General features: G+C 42.1%; 1 protein-coding gene across 1 annotated transcript; it reads left to right on the top strand.

Annotated features, from left to right (window-relative positions):
- The first annotated feature begins 5,849 nt into the window (after positions 1–5,849).
- SLC6A4 (solute carrier family 6 (neurotransmitter transporter), member 4) lies at positions 5,850–16,794 on the top strand. The gene is made up of 13 exons (XM_010010057.1): positions 5,850–6,318; positions 7,068–7,202; positions 7,995–8,214; positions 8,602–8,740; positions 9,121–9,255; positions 11,097–11,200; positions 11,586–11,713; positions 11,825–11,937; positions 12,475–12,606; positions 13,698–13,797; positions 14,150–14,250; positions 16,165–16,332; positions 16,720–16,794. Exons 1-13 carry the CDS (start codon positions 5,856–5,858, stop codon positions 16,792–16,794), a joined length of 2,013 nt encoding a protein of 670 aa, XP_010008359.1. The 5' UTR covers positions 5,850–5,855.
- The last annotated feature ends 341 nt before the right edge of the window (positions 16,795–17,135 follow it).

Raw genomic sequence — 17,135 nt, 5'->3', positions numbered from 1 at the left:
GGAATACACAAGTTAACTGGAGAGAGCTCACTCCTTATGCCATTTTTACCTTGGTAAGTAGCCTTTTACTCTCTCACAATGGCCACTGTCTCAGTGGGACTACTTGTTGAGCACAGTTCTACTCTGTTTTAGTAAGAATGTGAGCAAGCCCTTGGAGAACTGCAAATATTCATATATAGGATCCATTCTGTCCATCTACATATTGCAGGCTTCTTATAAAATACTCACACATTACAGTGATGTGGAGAAGTACCCAATCCAGTTACATTTACAGTCACTGGCACTGAGTTCAGACCTGCTCACTGGACCCATCAGTTTCACTGGGTTTTGATCACTCTTCATCAAAAGTCAGTTTTGATTCTATTAAACTAGACTAGAGAAGCATAACTAAAACCCATAATCAGTTGTTGAGGGGTGATACAGACATCACCTTGTATCTGCTTTGCACCTAATACTGCTGGTTACCAGCAGCCCTCCGAAAGCTGGGATTCTGTATCTTCTACTATGTATTTATGAATATCAGGTTTTGAAATCTGAAATCCAATGTGTCACACTTGCTATCAATCAGCTCACAATGGAAACAGGCTGATAGAAAAGGATATTCTAGGTATTCCTTTTTTAATGACATCGGTATATGTGAACACAGTCAAAAGCAAAGGGCGTTTATTTTTTGCATTATGAACTCTAAAGATGACTCGTGTATGACACAGCAGGTCAAAGTCATCATAATCTAGTTTCAAGATTTAATTTGGCTGTAACTTATTTCCTAACAACTCCTCACAGCATGGGCACATCTGAGCTATCCCACAGTAACTTTGATTAAAGGGTTACTCCTGGCCTCTGCAGAAACATGAAGGCTCTATGCTCCTTCACACCACACATGCAGCAAACCAAGGATGCACCAGCCCACAAAAGCCTGTTAAAAGGAATCTTTGTGAGATTCTCACTGTCACTCAGGTCACCTCCCTCCTGTGCAAAAAGGCAGAGTAGGAAGACCAGAAATGTTCACTGCTGTATTTATCAAAGTCCAGGACCTGCAAACACCCCAGTCCGTGGTTGTCTGGGGGGTCATGGCTGATATTGTGGCTCAGAGGCAAGAACAGCACCCACAGATAAACAATTCAGCCTTTTCCTGTGTGGGATATGGGATTTCTGTCTTGTCATGCAAACTTCTTGCTTGATTTTCTAGATAAAAGCAGTTTCCTTGGGCTCTTTGTATCACATACAGCTGCCTGTGTGAACAGTGTCTACTGCAAAGTGTAATAAGCAGTCATGCAGCTACATAGTTTTAAGCATCTTAAATACGTTGTGATAAAATGAGATTTAAGTCAAGGTAACAGGTATGTGTTATAATGTTGGTTCTATTTGCCAGCAGTGTGGGTTAACTTTTTGTCTCAGAGTTCAAAGTACTTGAATTCTCTGCAAGTGCTAGCATGTGAATGGGCAGAAGTGGGGCAGATGGAGGAGCTGTGTGAGTGATAGACATGGGTTTTGCTGCAGGAACACAGCTGTAACCCAGCAAGTAGCTGGCACTTCAGCAAGCATTGGCTTACAAAAGTGGCACGTGTAAATAGAATGTAATCTGTATGACATAAAATACATGCAAATATCCACGTTTTGCAAGTTAGAATGTACTGGATCGTTTGGAGGCAAGCAATAAATCTGTAGTCACGCAGAGTGAGGCTGAACAAGCCCTTGTGTTGAGGAATTCAGGAAGTCAGTGCTGCCCCACCTCAAATAAAGCATTCTCCAGGTGACTCGAGGCATTAAGATTTGCTTTCCTTGAAGCATCTGGTATTTGCTGTACCTCAGCCTAATTGTTTTGATCTACTGGACACATTACAAGTCAACCTTCTCCTTTAAAAAATACGGAGAGCAGGAAAATGGTTTTGTTTGGAAGTGCTGGAAGGATTTGGGTTTACTACGTGGCAGAACATTAAAGGAGAGGGATTCCCACACTGCCACGAGAGGTCACTGCGGGCCTCAAGAAATAAACAAAGTGATGATACATCAGTTGTGCGGCTCGGGAAGGAGCCAGGCCCCAGGACAGGGATGCTCCTTGAGGATTGCTTTGATAGAGGCAAAGGAGTTGGGTTTGCGCATCAAGGGACATAGAGGGCTTTGACTTCTACAGTGCTGGTTCGAGTTTAGCTCTGTGTGGGAGTAACCAAAAATGATAATTTAATTAATATTTGGCAGATGTGAACTGTGTTGGTGGCTCCAGCCAAGCCTGTAGAAACACATGGCTTCAATTAGCCACCCGAGTGTTTTCAGCAAGCAAGCAAAGCAGGGAATAGTTGTGGAGGATGTGCTGCATGTTAAAGGATGCTTCCCTGGAGCAGGGCAGGGGGTCACTCGCTCTCTTTGACAACGGAGGAGTGCAGTTCACGGGGCTGGCAGCGTGGCATGTCTTGTGTGTTCTTGGACAGCACAGCACTATGAAAAGAAAACTGCCCTTTAGAATAATCACAGACTGCCTGACTGGTTTGGGTTAGAAGGGACTTTAATCCAATCCCCTGCCACAGGCAGGGACACCTTCCACTAGACCAGGTTGCTCCAAGCCCCTGTGTCCAACCTGGCCTTGAACACTGCCAGGGATGGGGCAGCCACAGCTTCTCTGGGCACCCTGTGCCAGCGCCTCAGCACCCTCACAGGGAAGACCTTCTGCTGAAGAGCTCACCTCAATCTCCCCTCTGGCAGATTAAAGCCATTCCCCTTGTTCTGTCCCTACAGGCCCTTGTCCAGGTTTCCTGTAGCCCCTTTAGGCACTGGAGCTGCTCTAGCGTGTCCCCTTCAGGAGCCTTCTCTTCTCCTGGCTGCCACAGCCCAGCTCTCTCAGCCTGGCTCCAGAGCAGAGCTGCTCCAGCCCTCGCAGTATCTTCGTGGCCTCCTCTGGAGTCATCCAGAGGTCTCTATTCAGAGCTACTGGAGGGAGGAAAGGTGCAGACACTTAGGGCTGCTCAAAGGAGCAAAGTCACATCAGATCACAACCAAATGAAGGCACAGCACGCTTGCTTTTTCTTCTTCTTCTTCTGTAGCAAATTATACTGGTGATAAGAAGCCAATGTGTATTTATGTAAGAGCAACCTTTGCAACAGCTCAGATGCAAAATAGGTAATAAACTCCCATTTCTTACAGCATTCACTATCATCACTCTACCACCTGTAACTACTGAGAGATCGGTGCATGGAGATGAAGTGGAGGGCAAAATCCTCCACTATTAGTGTAATTTTCTCCTGGGTATCTATCTTCCCTAGTGGTCCTAGCACACTTCTCAGCCCCAAGGGCTCTAGTTCCGTAGGTGTTTGTGCTGTTTGGTTACGGTCTCCCACAAGTTTTTACAGGGTAATGAAATCTCACTCTGTAACTGTTGTGTTTTCATGTGCCAACTATGCCCCTGTGAACACCACTGCACAGCCGTCGAGTCTGTCACTCCAGAGATTTCCTAGGGTAGCTGCAGTTCTCTTTCAGAAAGGAATAGTTCAAATTCCAGCTGAAGCCCCTGAAAGTTCACTCAGAATTTTGCATATTTTAGGCTGAAACTACTGAAAATTCTACATCAATATTTCAAATAATGGGATATTTCTTTCCTGTGGTCTGCAGAAGACCAGAAGGAGCTTAGATCTGGATAAGACAACTTGGCAAATCAAGACAACTCTTGATTGTCACAAGATCCAGCAAATCAACAATATATTCAATGACCTCTCTTCTGTAAAGAAAGCAACAAGAAGTATCTATGTGCAGAAATCAAGTGTTTCACAAATACCGTAAGAGTTTCAGTCTTAGGTTTGGAAAATTCAGCCTCATGAGATAATGCAGCTAAATCAACATCTTTTACTGCTTTCCCATTTATGAGTAAGAGGTGTAAAGTCCAGAAGGGCTTAGGTTACTTTTCCATATGCCTACATGCTGTATATAAGGGGAGGATTGGCCGTGGCCTTTCCTGGGATTCTTATGTCAAGAATGCAGTGGTGGTAGGACTGCTCTCATCTACATAAGCTCTTTTGGGATGGTTTCAGACTCCAAAGCCATTCAGGTTTTATAGTCTCACAGGTAAAACAGAAACTCCTGTTCTTTGCAATAGTGTTTCTGGAAGTCTGAAGATGTTTCAGTCTTTGTGGATGATTAACTAATGGTAGCAAAGTACTGCTCTAAGAATTTGGCATTAATGATGCACTGCTTGCTATGTGATGAAAAGAACATTATCAGGGCAAAGGCAGAATATAAGCCTGAAGAACTAGGGATTTCTGAAAGTTACAAACACCTTCAAGTGGCTTTTATCTCATGAACATCCTCCTGTTTGCTCTGCAGCTCGATAGCTTTCCTTCTCTTTTTGCTTGCACTGATGAATGTTTAGGAAGAGGTTTAACAAACTGTCTTTGCACAAGGATGAAAGCAATAAGCAAATTCTACAAATGAGCAAATAATATCCCCTTTCTGCTTTAATACTTATTCTTCTGCTAGCATGTGACAATGCTATTTACTGTGGTAAAATGATTTGATAAGGAAAAATTAGATGTAATTATAATAATCTGTCACTTGTGTAACGCTTTGCTGGCTATAAAGCAAGGTTACTGCCCCAGGGAATGTGCAGCACAGAGAAACAGCTCCTATTTCAAGATTCGGTTGAGTAAAGACAGCTTTTAATGCTGCTTTTAAGGGCATTTGACTTACCTAAAAATGACCAGAACAAAACCTGACCCACTGACTCACAATACTTTTTCTGCTCTTTCTGTTCTGAAGGAAAAGTTGGTTCAGACATTTCTTTATTTGGCGATGGTTGCCTTCCCCTGCATTACACCCCTAGCACGTATGAAGAGGGCAGGGATAGCCAGGGATTCTCCCAGTGCCTGTTCTTTGCAGTCCTGCACACTGCTCTTCCCGGGGCTGGAACCACAGTGGTACCAATCCAAATGGAAAGATGCCTTTATTTCTCCAAGGAGTCAAAAACTGGGGACAATTCTTGTCCTTTAGACCCACACATTAGCTCTTATTCAAAACAATCCAACTGAAGTTTTCTGGTCTTTTTTCCTTGCTGTTATTAGTGTTGACTGAGCCTCTGAAGCCAGTTTGATGCAAAACCCCTGAGACTTAAACACTTTCCTAAACTTCCATTTAAGCCTTCTAGGTCTGCTGCTAAACATAACAGAGCCTGTGGGATTTCTGCAGAAAGGTGGTCCTGAAATGGAATTTTTGTATCCACTGTTCTCTCATATTTGTTTCATTAATTCTTTTACCTTCATACTGGGTGAATCTAGAAACTGCCACAGGATGAGTGGATAAGTCACAGGATGAACTTAAGAAACTGAAAACAAAAGCCACACTAAACTCTGCCCTCAGTATTGCAACCTGGGAGCCCCACAGCCTCCCTGGGTGTGAAACCAGGGTTCAGAGGGGAACGTGGTACCAGAAGACAGCAGGACTGTGACTGCCTCTGAGTTGTCCAACAATGCACAAAGTCCAGCAAACCTGCACAAGAGGTAATAAACCAGGTACAGCAGCTTCTGCTGCAGGAGAGGATCACTGCTTCCTTCCTTTCTCTGTACTGAATCCTGGATTATCTGCTAAGTGATTCACACTGCATGTTGTGATGGTTCATTACTTCCAAAAGTATTTTAATCACAGAATCTGTCAGTTGTAACTTGAAAGTTACAGCATCAATAAGCCCTGTAATGGATTTTTAACTATTTTCATTTCTTAGATGGTGTTTGTGCCTTCAGTGTGATGGATTTAAATATGGAAGAGGAGTTCTAAAAGTGCTGGGAAAACGCTGGGAATAAAAGTGTGGGAAGACAAGCCACAAGGGAACTCTACTGCTGTCTGTGTGCAAGTGGTTGGAACAAATCCTGGTAAAAATGGAAAAAAAGGCAACAGGCAAAGAGGCTGTGCCACTGACTTGCAAGAAAGATGTCTCAGACTGTAACAAAGGAGAAGACTGTAAAGAGAATGGACTTCTGGTCAGGAACCCTAAATCTGCCCTGCGGCTGGTGGAGGATGGCAACAAAGTCCATCCCAGCCAGGGGGATAAAGGGCAGGCAGCTCAGATCTCAAACGGTTATTCAGGGGGGCAGAGCTCTGCTCCCTGCAATGGCCTGGGAGAGGTGGAGGATGCCCAGTGCACGGCCCCAGCAGCCACCACCACCACTACGACCACCACTTCCACCACCTGTGGAGCAGAAGGCCAGCAGCAGCTGATGGAGTTGGAAGACAGAGAGACCTGGAGTAAAAAAATTGACTTTCTACTCTCTGTCATTGGCTATGCAGTGGATCTGGGGAATGTGTGGAGATTTCCTTATATATGCTATCAGAACGGAGGAGGTCAGTGATTAGTTCTGTGTGCTGTTCCTTAATGCTGAACTTCTTGCTTATAAATGGATGGGTTAGTGGCTCATTTTAATATCATATGTAACAAATAACCAAGGGGAGATTACTTTTCAAGCAGACTGGAAAACCTAAATACTGGGATAGGATAACTAGTGATTAAGATGGAAGAAAAACTATTTAGCAAGATCTAAGAAATCAGTACAACTAGAAGGCAAGAGCCAGTCAGGTGCAGAACCACCTTCCAAGAGAACAGACTCAATCTGTTCTAAATACAAGGAGTACTTTAGAATCAGATAAACCAGCATGTCAAAACCAGCTCTTGAGGAATGTGAGGCCATAGACTCAATGATGTACCAGCCAAATCATAAATCTAATCAAGGAGATCTTGGAAGGGACTTTTGCCTGCCTGATGTAACAAAGGCATTTTAGTAAAGAAACTGATTATTTTACCTTTAGCCCATTTCTCTCACAGTTGTATCCACTGTAGCCAATGCAGTCTCAGTGAATCATATGTATACTTGTTACAGAAATGTGAGACATTTGGGCTGAATGTTGCTTGTTATTCACACTACTAAGGAGTTACTCTTAAGAGAAATCCCATGGTAATTCAGTGTGGCACAGTGGCTAGGGAGGGGATCTGCATTTTCTCTGTGGGACAAAAGGAGCTCATGTTTATGGAGTGCTGGTACTGTTGGAAGAGAAGGCCTACAAAGAGTTACAATAATCTGCTTGCTTTCTTGCAGGAGCATTCCTCATTCCTTACACAATTATGGCCATCTTTGGAGGGATTCCTCTCTTCTATATGGAACTAGCACTAGGACAGTACCACAGGAATGGGTGTATTTCAATTTGGAGAAAAATATGTCCTATATTCAAAGGTAAAGAAGGGAAACGGGAAATCACTGGGGACTTTCAGATTAAGGGACAGATTTCCCTATAAAGGTGACGTTTCTTAAACAAATATTAAGATCTCCTAAAGCAAAGTTGAGGCTTGTTCTATACAAGATTTTGGCTTTACAAAGGAAGTTTTCATAAAGTTTTATGTACACCTGCAGACATGTGTGTGCTCTCGTATATATGTATGACATGCAACTCTCTAACTGATTAGATAACCATTGAGTCCATGTTTTCTGACCCAAGCCTGGAAATATTAAATAATAAACAGAAAATGTAATTCATAAAGTGCAACATTACTGAATCCCAGGCAAAGTTCAAACCAGGAGAGAATACAGATCTACTACTTCTGTTACAAAGAAATGATCCCCCTCTTCAGCCTGGTCTGTCAATTGCTTGTCCTACCATAGAGTCTTCTTGAGTAAGTGGACCTGTTCCATACACTCTTGCTCCCAGTGTTGTAGCTCTGGTCTTGGCTTTTTTATTTACTGAGAGTGCAAGATGCCTATTTCTACATTCCAAGAATTTAGGAACAGATGGGAAAAAACCCTATTTAAGCATGTTCTGTCTTGATTAAGGATGCTTTTTTGGAATCAGAGCCTGAGTGTTTCTGAAGCCACAAGAAATTCCAGTGTTGTAAATAATTGAGAGAGTATGTGTACCTCCTGAGAGCTGCCTTAGACAGTTACTAATTGTAGTTGATGTGGTAATAAATTCCTTCCCTTTTTGTACTAAAACTTACACTTACTTCATGTAATTATTTCCTGCCTTACTAGGAATTGGCTTTGCCATCTGTATAATAGATCTTTACGTAGCCTCCTATTACAACACCATTATGGCTTGGGCCTTTTACTACCTCATCTCCTCCTTCACAACGGAGCTGCCGTGGACTAGCTGCACAAATGCCTGGAACACAGGCAACTGCACAAACTACTTCAGCAAGGACAATGTCAGCTGGTCCCCACACTCCATCTCTCCTGCAGAAGAATTTTATACGTAAGTGCATGTAAGTGAGGATGGTGACATCAGACAGGCTGGTGGAACATGCAGCAAGCTTTGCTTTGGACAGGGAGCAGGGCTCTTTATTAATGGGGCCCTATTCAGATCACTGAACACTTGTAGGTGTATGTAAGCTTAGGATGCATGGGAGGGTACTCTGTGTTTTACATCAGAGGTTCCAAACCACTGTCAGCTGTCACACTTATCATCACTGTTGTACCATTAATTAATTAAAAGATAAAATGACTTCAGGCTACTTATCAAGGCCTCCTTGATAGGAGGCTACCTGTAATGCTCAGACCACAGTATGGGACTGTTCAAAGCATACTTAACACCAGCATCTGTTAAAAAATATCTATACTGTGTTTTTCTTTCCTCTTTCAGCCGCCAAGTTCTACAGGTGCACAGGTCCAATGGGCTGGATGACCTGGGGGGCATTAGCTGGCAACTGACCCTCTGTTTATTGCTAATCTTCACCATTGTATACTTCAGCATCTGGAAAGGCGTCAAAACATCTGGCAAGGTGAATGTGAAAGCAAGACAAATCACCGTGGTACAGTATAGTCTAGCAGCAGTTCTAAATGAACCAAGTAACTTGACAGAATGATTTCAGATTGTCTTCATGGCAGGGATTATAGGCTTATGGATTTGGGAACCACTTAGTGTAGAGTGACTGCTACTGTTAGCCAAGTAATATGTAACAACAGTACATTACACCACTGTTCTCTGGACCAGAACAACTCTGCCAAGGGAAAGCGTGGGTACAGATGTGCAAGCTGCCTGTTCACAGACCCTCTGAGAAGCTCACATGAGGATGTTATAAATACTGAAAGCTACTATAACACATTATCACTGTTAACTTTCTACCCCTGGCAAATACTGTGGTCCTGTTTCCCCTCACAGGTGGTGTGGGTGACTGCCACGTTCCCTTATATCATACTCTTTATCCTGCTCGTGAGAGGTGCAACGTTGCCTGGCGCTTGGAGAGGTGTCCTCTACTACCTGAAACCTGACTGGCAGAAACTCCTGGCCACTGAGGTAAAAAACCATTATAAAAGGGTAGAGATTTGCTGTTTGCCTATCAGCATGTATATGTTTCAGTATCTGTTTTCAGCATAGAGCATGATTAAACAGATATCTTGGTGTGGACTTACAAGCCTGACTTGATGCTCTTGTTTAACGCCATGCTATTCCTTCTATAATCGTAAAGATTTTTGTAAAGAAAGATTAACATCCACCAGCAATTCAGCTTGAACTAAGAGCAGAGCTCCCAGACAGGGGTTGAACACAGTTACTGATGTGATGGAAAACAAGCCACCAAACAATTTTTCACCAGGAAAATGGTGATACTGAACAAGAAGCTGTGATTGCTGCTACACTGCAATAAATCCCTTGATCTTTGACAGTCACGCTGAGCAAAGTAAATTTCCTAAGCCCTAGCAAAGGGTCTAGCTGCAGGTTTTTTGGCTGTGAGGGGATCATTACACACTTGGGCAGGCTTTTCCACAGGCCAGGTGTCCACAGTTGCCTGTATTTTAGTAGCAGAGGTTATGAGAGTTGAAACTTCTGATCTTTGTCTTATGACAAGCTTTGGCAGGTAAGCCCAAAGAGACTCACTGTAGCCACCACCTAAAATATGACCATAATGCATGTAAGTGCACGTGGAGGAGGAATAAATCAGTTAGGCCTGTACAAACCACCAAGATTCAAAAGAAAGGAGGAATGAGGACAAGACTGCGCTAACCAACAAATTCCAGGCATTCCAGTATCTGATTCAGCTTTGAACTCTGTGGATGACAAGTAGTCCATCAGGCTCAAGGCTATGCTTACTTCACTGCCTCTGAAAGCGTCTAGTGAGGAGGGTGATGGAAAAAAACCAAAGCAATAAATACTACAAATACAAAGATTAAAAATTCTAATGTTTGCAAGTCTGCTGCTGCCCAGCTGATAGGGAGAGTTGTGAATGGAAAGGAAATGAAAAGACAACGGTCTCTGATAAAGCAGCATCTCCAATAAGGGACCACATCTTCAGAAAAAGCAATAAAGGGCATTGATATTGTATTGGCTGTATCTGAAGTGAGGACAGCAGATCACAATCTGTGTGCTGGACGATGACAGAGCTCTGTCTGTGGGTGATACAGGGTGGCCTCACACGATGGGAGAGAACATTAGAAATGAGATGCAATGAACTCCATGGTTCAATCAAAAGAGGATAAATGAATGAGGACTTTCACCTTTGGAAAGAGGACTGTACTTTAGAAACACTACTCATTAAGGCTGTGGTCACTTTTCAAGTACAACAGGCATTTCATAACAAGATCATCACACTTGCATCTGTCACGGCTACAACAAAGCTGCACTGAGTCTTGACGACTAGAACTGCATCCACACTGCCAAATGCATTTCCATATATCTAGGAAAAGCCTTGGCAGTGATCATCTACTACTTAGCCTGGAGGACACACAGCCAAACACAGGCTTATTCCACAGCACAGAAAGTTTGGAGGAAGACGGGCCAAGGCCACTGCAAAATCATGGATAGGGAGTTCTCATGTTAAACTGGTTGCAGGTAAATCACTGTGAAGTCATCTCAGATGCTGTCAGGAGTGAAACTGCCAGTGAGTACTCATGACAGTGAGAGACACAATAAGCACTGCATAGGCACTAAAATTATAGTGGATATCTACAACTCTCATAGATCTATGAAAAATACCATATTTCAATATGTTATCTTAACAAAATATGTGTTAGACCAGGACTAGGATACAGGCAGACTACTGAGGCGCAGTTTTGTAGGGCTGAGTGATATTCTGAATATGCCAAACTCATTCAGTCTGTTTCATGTAATTTTTTTTCTCAATCATCTTCACTATTTTTCAGGTTTGGGTGGATGCAGCAGCTCAGATTTTCTTCTCCCTTGGTCCAGGTTTTGGGGTCCTGTTGGCTTATGCCTCCTACAACAAATTCCATAACAACTGCTACCAGTGAGTTCTACCTGATTCTATAAGTAAAATTGAGTTTAAAAATGTAACTGTGTGTATTTAAGAAAAAGAAACCCAGTGTTGGTGAAAGGCACTATTTATAACTTGTATATAATAAAATTGTATAACTTGTAGGAAATAAAATTCTCAATTCTTTAATATTCCTATAGTAAATTCAATCCAGCGTCAGGCTGATGTTACAGCATCTGTTTGAAGTTTGGGTTTGGGGTTTATTTTTCTTTCTTTCAAATCTGCTGCTTGATTTTTATCCCGTATTCCCCTAGTTTTTCTAGGACTCCATCCAGAACATTATCTCACCCCATCTGTAGTAAACCACCCTTTCTAGCAGATGCCGATTCCCTGACATGAGTTAGGTCTTCTGTTGCAGAGATGCTCTGGTTACCAGTACCGTGAACTGTGTGACTAGTTTTGTGTCTGGATTTGTCATTTTCACTGTGCTGGGATACATGGCCGAGATGAGGAATGAAGATGTATCAGAGGTTGCCAAAGATACTGGTAGGTCACGTTTCTATACACATCTCAAACTGCTTCTAAGATAGAATATAATCATCTTCTAGGCTGAGAACAGCAGTAGTGTGCTAACAGTTATCCTTGTTCTAACATCAGGACCCAGCCTCCTCTTCATCACGTACGCTGAGGCCATCGCAAACATGCCTGCTTCCACCTTCTTTGCCATCATCTTCTTCCTGATGTTGCTCACACTGGGATTAGATAGCACGGTGAGTACGCAGCAGTGTAAGCCAGAGGACCTCTTGGATAGCCAGCGTATGGCTTCACCCCCACCAACATCGGAAGAAAAAGAATTACAAATACTGCACCATCACTAAAGGGTTTAAAGCAGGATTAGCATCTCCATGTGCCTTCTGTAAGACAGCAACTATTACCTAAATAGGCTTAAATAAAATTAAATGACTTGCCAGTGTCACACTGTGGCAATCACTAACTCCTTCCAGCATGGCTGAGCTCAGCTGATTTCACAATCTTGGTTCTATTGAGGCACCTACAACTTATTAGCATCCTATTCCTTGTAATATAGTACTTCCTCTGGATGGTAGGCATGCAGAAAGGTGAAGACTAAATCCCCACCTTGAAGAGTTTAAAAGTTCTGAAGACAGTCTAAACAGCAGTCATACAACTCTATAGGCAGAATAAAGCAGCAGTATTCCAATGCTTTAAAGTTCCTTTAAGCATTGAAACATACTTTAAGGCAGGTAACACTGCCCTCTATTTTGCAGTGACTTTTCCATGCTTTTCAGTTTGCAGGACTAGAGGGAGTGATTACTGGAGTCCTGGATGAATTCCCACATGTCTGGAGCAAACGCAGGGAACTGTTTGTCCTTGGTCTGATCATCATTTGCTTCCTAGGGTCATTAGCGACCCTGACATTTGTAAGTATTTCACCCACTCCTGAGCTTTCCTCACTGGTAGGTTCCTGCTAATGTCATCTTTGAAGACAGTTTCAAGGAATTGAGACTAAATCTCCAGCTTCTTTTCTTTATGCGTTAGAAATCTATATTTGGAGTGAAATGTGAACAGTAAATCTCACTAGGAAATATGTTGCAAAACGATCCTTTTGCAATTCAGCACAACTCTGATGTGCTTCGCATCAGAACTGATGCAGCTGCTGCTCCAGCTGCTGCAGGAACAGGCAACCTTCCACATTCTCTATGTGGTTTACTTCTGGTTCTCCAAAGCCCCATGTTTAAAAAGAATACGAATTGTTATTTTAGTTTTTGCAATGTTTAAAGTAATTTTTTTGATCGTTCTTTTTTTGATTCAACGTACAGCTGCTAGAAAATGCAGTGACTGACTGTTGCTGCTCTGCAAAAACTTCTAGCAATGGATTTCCTGGATCTTCTTCATCAAATCAGGCCAGAAATCAGGATCAGTCACACCAAATAGTCCCTGTGGTGCTATGTTCACAAGAAACAATTCTGAGTAATGAGTTTAATGATCATTCATACAGAAGAAGTAAAAATACTTGGCTTTTGTGTCACATTTCATTCCATTTGCTTTTATGTGCAACTTCCTCCTCATTTAAAGCATTTGCTGCAAAAGGAGACTTAATTCCTCTCCAAGACACAATACTCTTCTCCTTATGATTCTAGATCCCAAAGAAAGCAAAGTAACACCATATTTATTTCCTGTTTGGTAACTGTGACTCACGCTGCAGAAAGAAGATGCCATCAGAGAAGGCATGGAAAAAACCATCCCATCAACCCCCACCAAATCCCATTTGTTCATTAAAATCCAGCTAGAACTACCAGTGGATTCAGTTTTAGCTCCTCTGGATGGCAGCCCCACTGGTGAAATATGTTCATAGGGAGCGAGCAGACCAGCAGGAACGGCCACGCAGTGACAGAACTGAGTGACCCATCTGGGAATGCTCTGCTCCAGATGAAGACAATAATAAACAGCAGTATGAGTGTATTTCTGTCACTGGATCTTTGGTTCACTGATGATGTGATCTCCTTTCCAGGGAGGTGCATATGTGGTAAAGCTGTTTGAGGAATACGCTACGGGTCCAGCTGTCCTTACCGTTGTGTTTCTGGAAGCGGTTGCTGTGTCCTGGTTCTATGGTACGTCTGTTGCCACGCTGACACACAGTGCTAACCCAGCCTGCTGAGCTGCTGCAGCCCGGTATTTCCCCTGTTCTGCAGACAGGATCACTGGTGTCTCCAGAAAACGTTTACAAACTCACTGATTACTAAATCCATGAGAATCAACTGTCCTCTGACATGAGTACAGAGACATCTAAAAATAACAAGAGCTGCAATGCAGAATTAGGGATTTAATATAATTAAGAGTTATAGAAACAGAAGAGTCTTTCATGATGGATTCTGGATTTACTTGTGCATACAAAAAGCTGTGCATCTACTTGCAAAAGACTTACATCTGTTGTTACCACTCTCCTCCCACTTGTCTCCACAGGCATCACCCAGTTTTGCAACGATGTGAAAGAAATGCTAGGCTCTGCCCCAGGCTGGTACTGGCGAGTTTGCTGGGTTGCAATTAGTCCCATCTTCCTTCTGGTGAGTTTTCTTCATAGGTTTTCCTTTTCAGCACCAGAAAATTACCATTGAACAATGCCACTCCTTAGAATTCTAAAAGCTTAATTACAGAATCTTCTTGTGAAGTTCTTCAGTAACATTTTTTGTTAACTCAAAAAGGCTCAAACAGTGAAAAATCCAATACAAGGTCCTGTTACTAAATCACTGTTTTAAGGATTTTTGTAAGCAACTGCATTCTCCTTCCCTCTGCTGAACAAAGTTACTCTCATTTGTTGCTTTATGTTCACCTCAGCAAAATGAAGCAATAAAAGATGATGACAAAATATACTGCCAGGGGAGGACAGCCAACATAAGTAAATACACTGTCTCAGCACCCGCTGACTGGCAACACTGGCATATTCCACTTAAAATTTACAGCAGTTAATTGCAACCTTTATAAATCTGTAATTCAGAGTTGGAAGCACTGTCCCAGTGTTTGACTTGGCAGGATTATTGATAACATTTTAACATAAAGTGTTCATTTCCTGATCCAAAATTAGTTCACGCTCTCTTCTATTGTTACTAGCCTTAGCGGGAGCAGAACAGGTCAAGTTGGAGCTTATGAAGAATGTAGGTTTAAGACCTACGGAGTGAATTCCAAACACTTGTAATGATCAATGCATCATTAATGGATTTTCATTTTATTACCTCTAGAAAAAGAAGGGAAGAAAAGGCTATAAATTAGTGTGACACCAGAAAGAATTTTTATATTACTGTCCTCTTTACTAAAGCAGTAAAATAAACAGAGAGACTATGGCTCTGGTGATGGGGTTACCAGGCAGAGTTATTTGGATTCTCCATGGAAACCTAAACTAAACTAAACTAAACTACTAAAGTAAACTAAACTAATCCAAGGGAAGCCCAGAAGGTAGTATGTTATTGCTATATGAAAATTTTCATGGTAATCCTGATATTCTGATGATAAAACAGAATCAGAGATCCTTCCAATGCTAGTCACAAATATTATTCCTGTAATATTCAACTAAAAGTATCTGTTGTTTCACTAGACAGTTTTCATTCATGAAGGCTATGCAGAGAGAAACAACCTAACAGTACTAATTGAACTGATGCCAGAATGCTGTATCCAAACTAGTATCAACATTTGTAAAAGCTACTGAAGAGCTGAAATGCTCTGGAAAAATATCACAGAAAAGATAAAATGTGTAGAAAACAAGTAACAGAGAAAACTGACAGCTGATGTGATTACCACACGTAAGTACTTTAACAGTATTTGAAAGAGTATTCAAAGGGGCTACAACCCAATAAAGACCAGCATAAACCACCACCACAGTGGCTGTGAGCTAATTCAGACTAAGCAAAATTGACACTGATCATGATTAAATGTGAGACAAGCAGCAAAGGGAAACTGTACCCGTCCCATTTCTGGTGGCTTAAAATTAAGATGATTCCTTTCTGGAAGAGATCCTTTGCTGGAATCAAGTTATAGGGCTCGATACCAGGGTAACTGGATGAAATTCCGCACATTGGTATCAATCAATCTGATTCTGTCCATCTAACATCTTTTTTTTTTTTTCCCTTTAAATGTACAAGTGTGGTCCTGAATTGTCCCTCTAATGCTTCTCAGACAACAAACATCCATGTGTATTTATGGAATAAACAACCCTTGTGAGCCTTTTTACCTGGCTCTTTCAGTGCCTGGCTGGGCTATACCCAGAAGTGGTCAGGGGGGTTCTTTCATTTTGGGTTGACTGTTGTTTGGTTGTTATTTTTAATTCCATACTAATGTCATTTGGGATTTTTTTCAGTGTCAACCTGTTCAATCCTTCTCGAGTCCTACTTGTGGTTTTTAATTCAGTGGGACATGGGAATTCCCTAAAGTGTCTGCCATCAAAGTACTTGACGGAACATTCATACTTCCCTATTTTCCTTTTTCAGTTTGTCACTTGCAGCTTCCTGTCCAACCCTCCTGAGCTACGGCTTTTTGATTATAACTATCCCTACTGGACCACAGTAGTGGGTTATTGCATAGGAACCTCTTCAGTCATCTTCATTCCAATCTACATGGTCTATCGGTTGATCGCCACACCAGGAACCTTTAAGGAGGTATCGATGATGCTCTGTCATAAATCTGTGGCATTTTGGGGCATTCTGGGGACATAAGTTTATGTAATTACCAGTTCAGAACAAATATGTTCAGTTGGCTTATGGTATCCAGGTGAACTGCAAAGTCCTAAAGCATTTTACAGCATCTCTCAAACTCTGGTTCAAATTACATGTTACAAATAATTAAAAAATAATGCTGTGTACTTCTGTAGCACCTTGTATCTTCATAGTGCTGACATGAAAGAAGCCTGAAACATCCTTCTGGTGTAGTTCACAAGGCGTAACTCAAACTAAGTTCATACCTTATTATAAATCTCTTTCCAAATGGCTATGTTATGTGTTACCTCTAAAATCAATTGATTTCTAATACTGATTTCTTTCCAACAGCGTATTCTGAAAAGCATTACTCCAGAAACAGCTACAGAAATTCCTTTTGGAGACATCCGCATGAATGCAGTATAAGCTAACCTGGGGGGAGCGCAAAGTGTGACTTTCCCCATCCTCTCCCCCCCCACAAAGAATTTAGTTTCCAGCTGAGACAAGAAATGGAGTTTTCCATGGAGATGGCATCACTGATCATGGGCATCTGGAAACAGGATGCTCCCAGCACATTTATCCAAGCAATTCAATGAAACCTCTGGTGCACTTCTAACCAGCCTGAACTGACAGAACCAACTCATACCGGGAACACACGGGTGTCTGTGTGCATGAGAATACCACTACTCCATGCTCTGGGGCTGTCAGAAAGTGTGCGTGGCTGAGTAAGCCACTACAGGATGAGTATCAGAGGGTAGGATTAGGTG

The sequence above is a fragment of the Nestor notabilis genome, unplaced genomic scaffold, assembly GCF_000696875.1.
Source record: "Nestor notabilis isolate BGI_N333 unplaced genomic scaffold, ASM69687v1 scaffold22252, whole genome shotgun sequence".
NCBI classification, from domain to species: domain Eukaryota; kingdom Metazoa; phylum Chordata; class Aves; order Psittaciformes; family Psittacidae; genus Nestor; species Nestor notabilis.
Note: the sequence above shows the minus strand (reverse complement) of the source record. Positions and strands in the feature narration are given on the sequence as shown.

Coding starts and splice junctions, on each gene's coding strand:
- SLC6A4 (XM_010010057.1), top strand. CDS start 5,856: ATGGAAAAAAAGGCAACAGGCAAAGAGGCTGTGCCACTGACTTGCAAG. Junction 8,215..8,601: donor CCTGCAGAAGAATTTTATAC/GTAAGTGCATGT, acceptor TTCCTCTTTCAG/CCGCCAAGTTCTACAGGTGC. Junction 11,938..12,474: donor CACTGGGATTAGATAGCACG/GTGAGTACGCAG, acceptor CATGCTTTTCAG/TTTGCAGGACTAGAGGGAGT.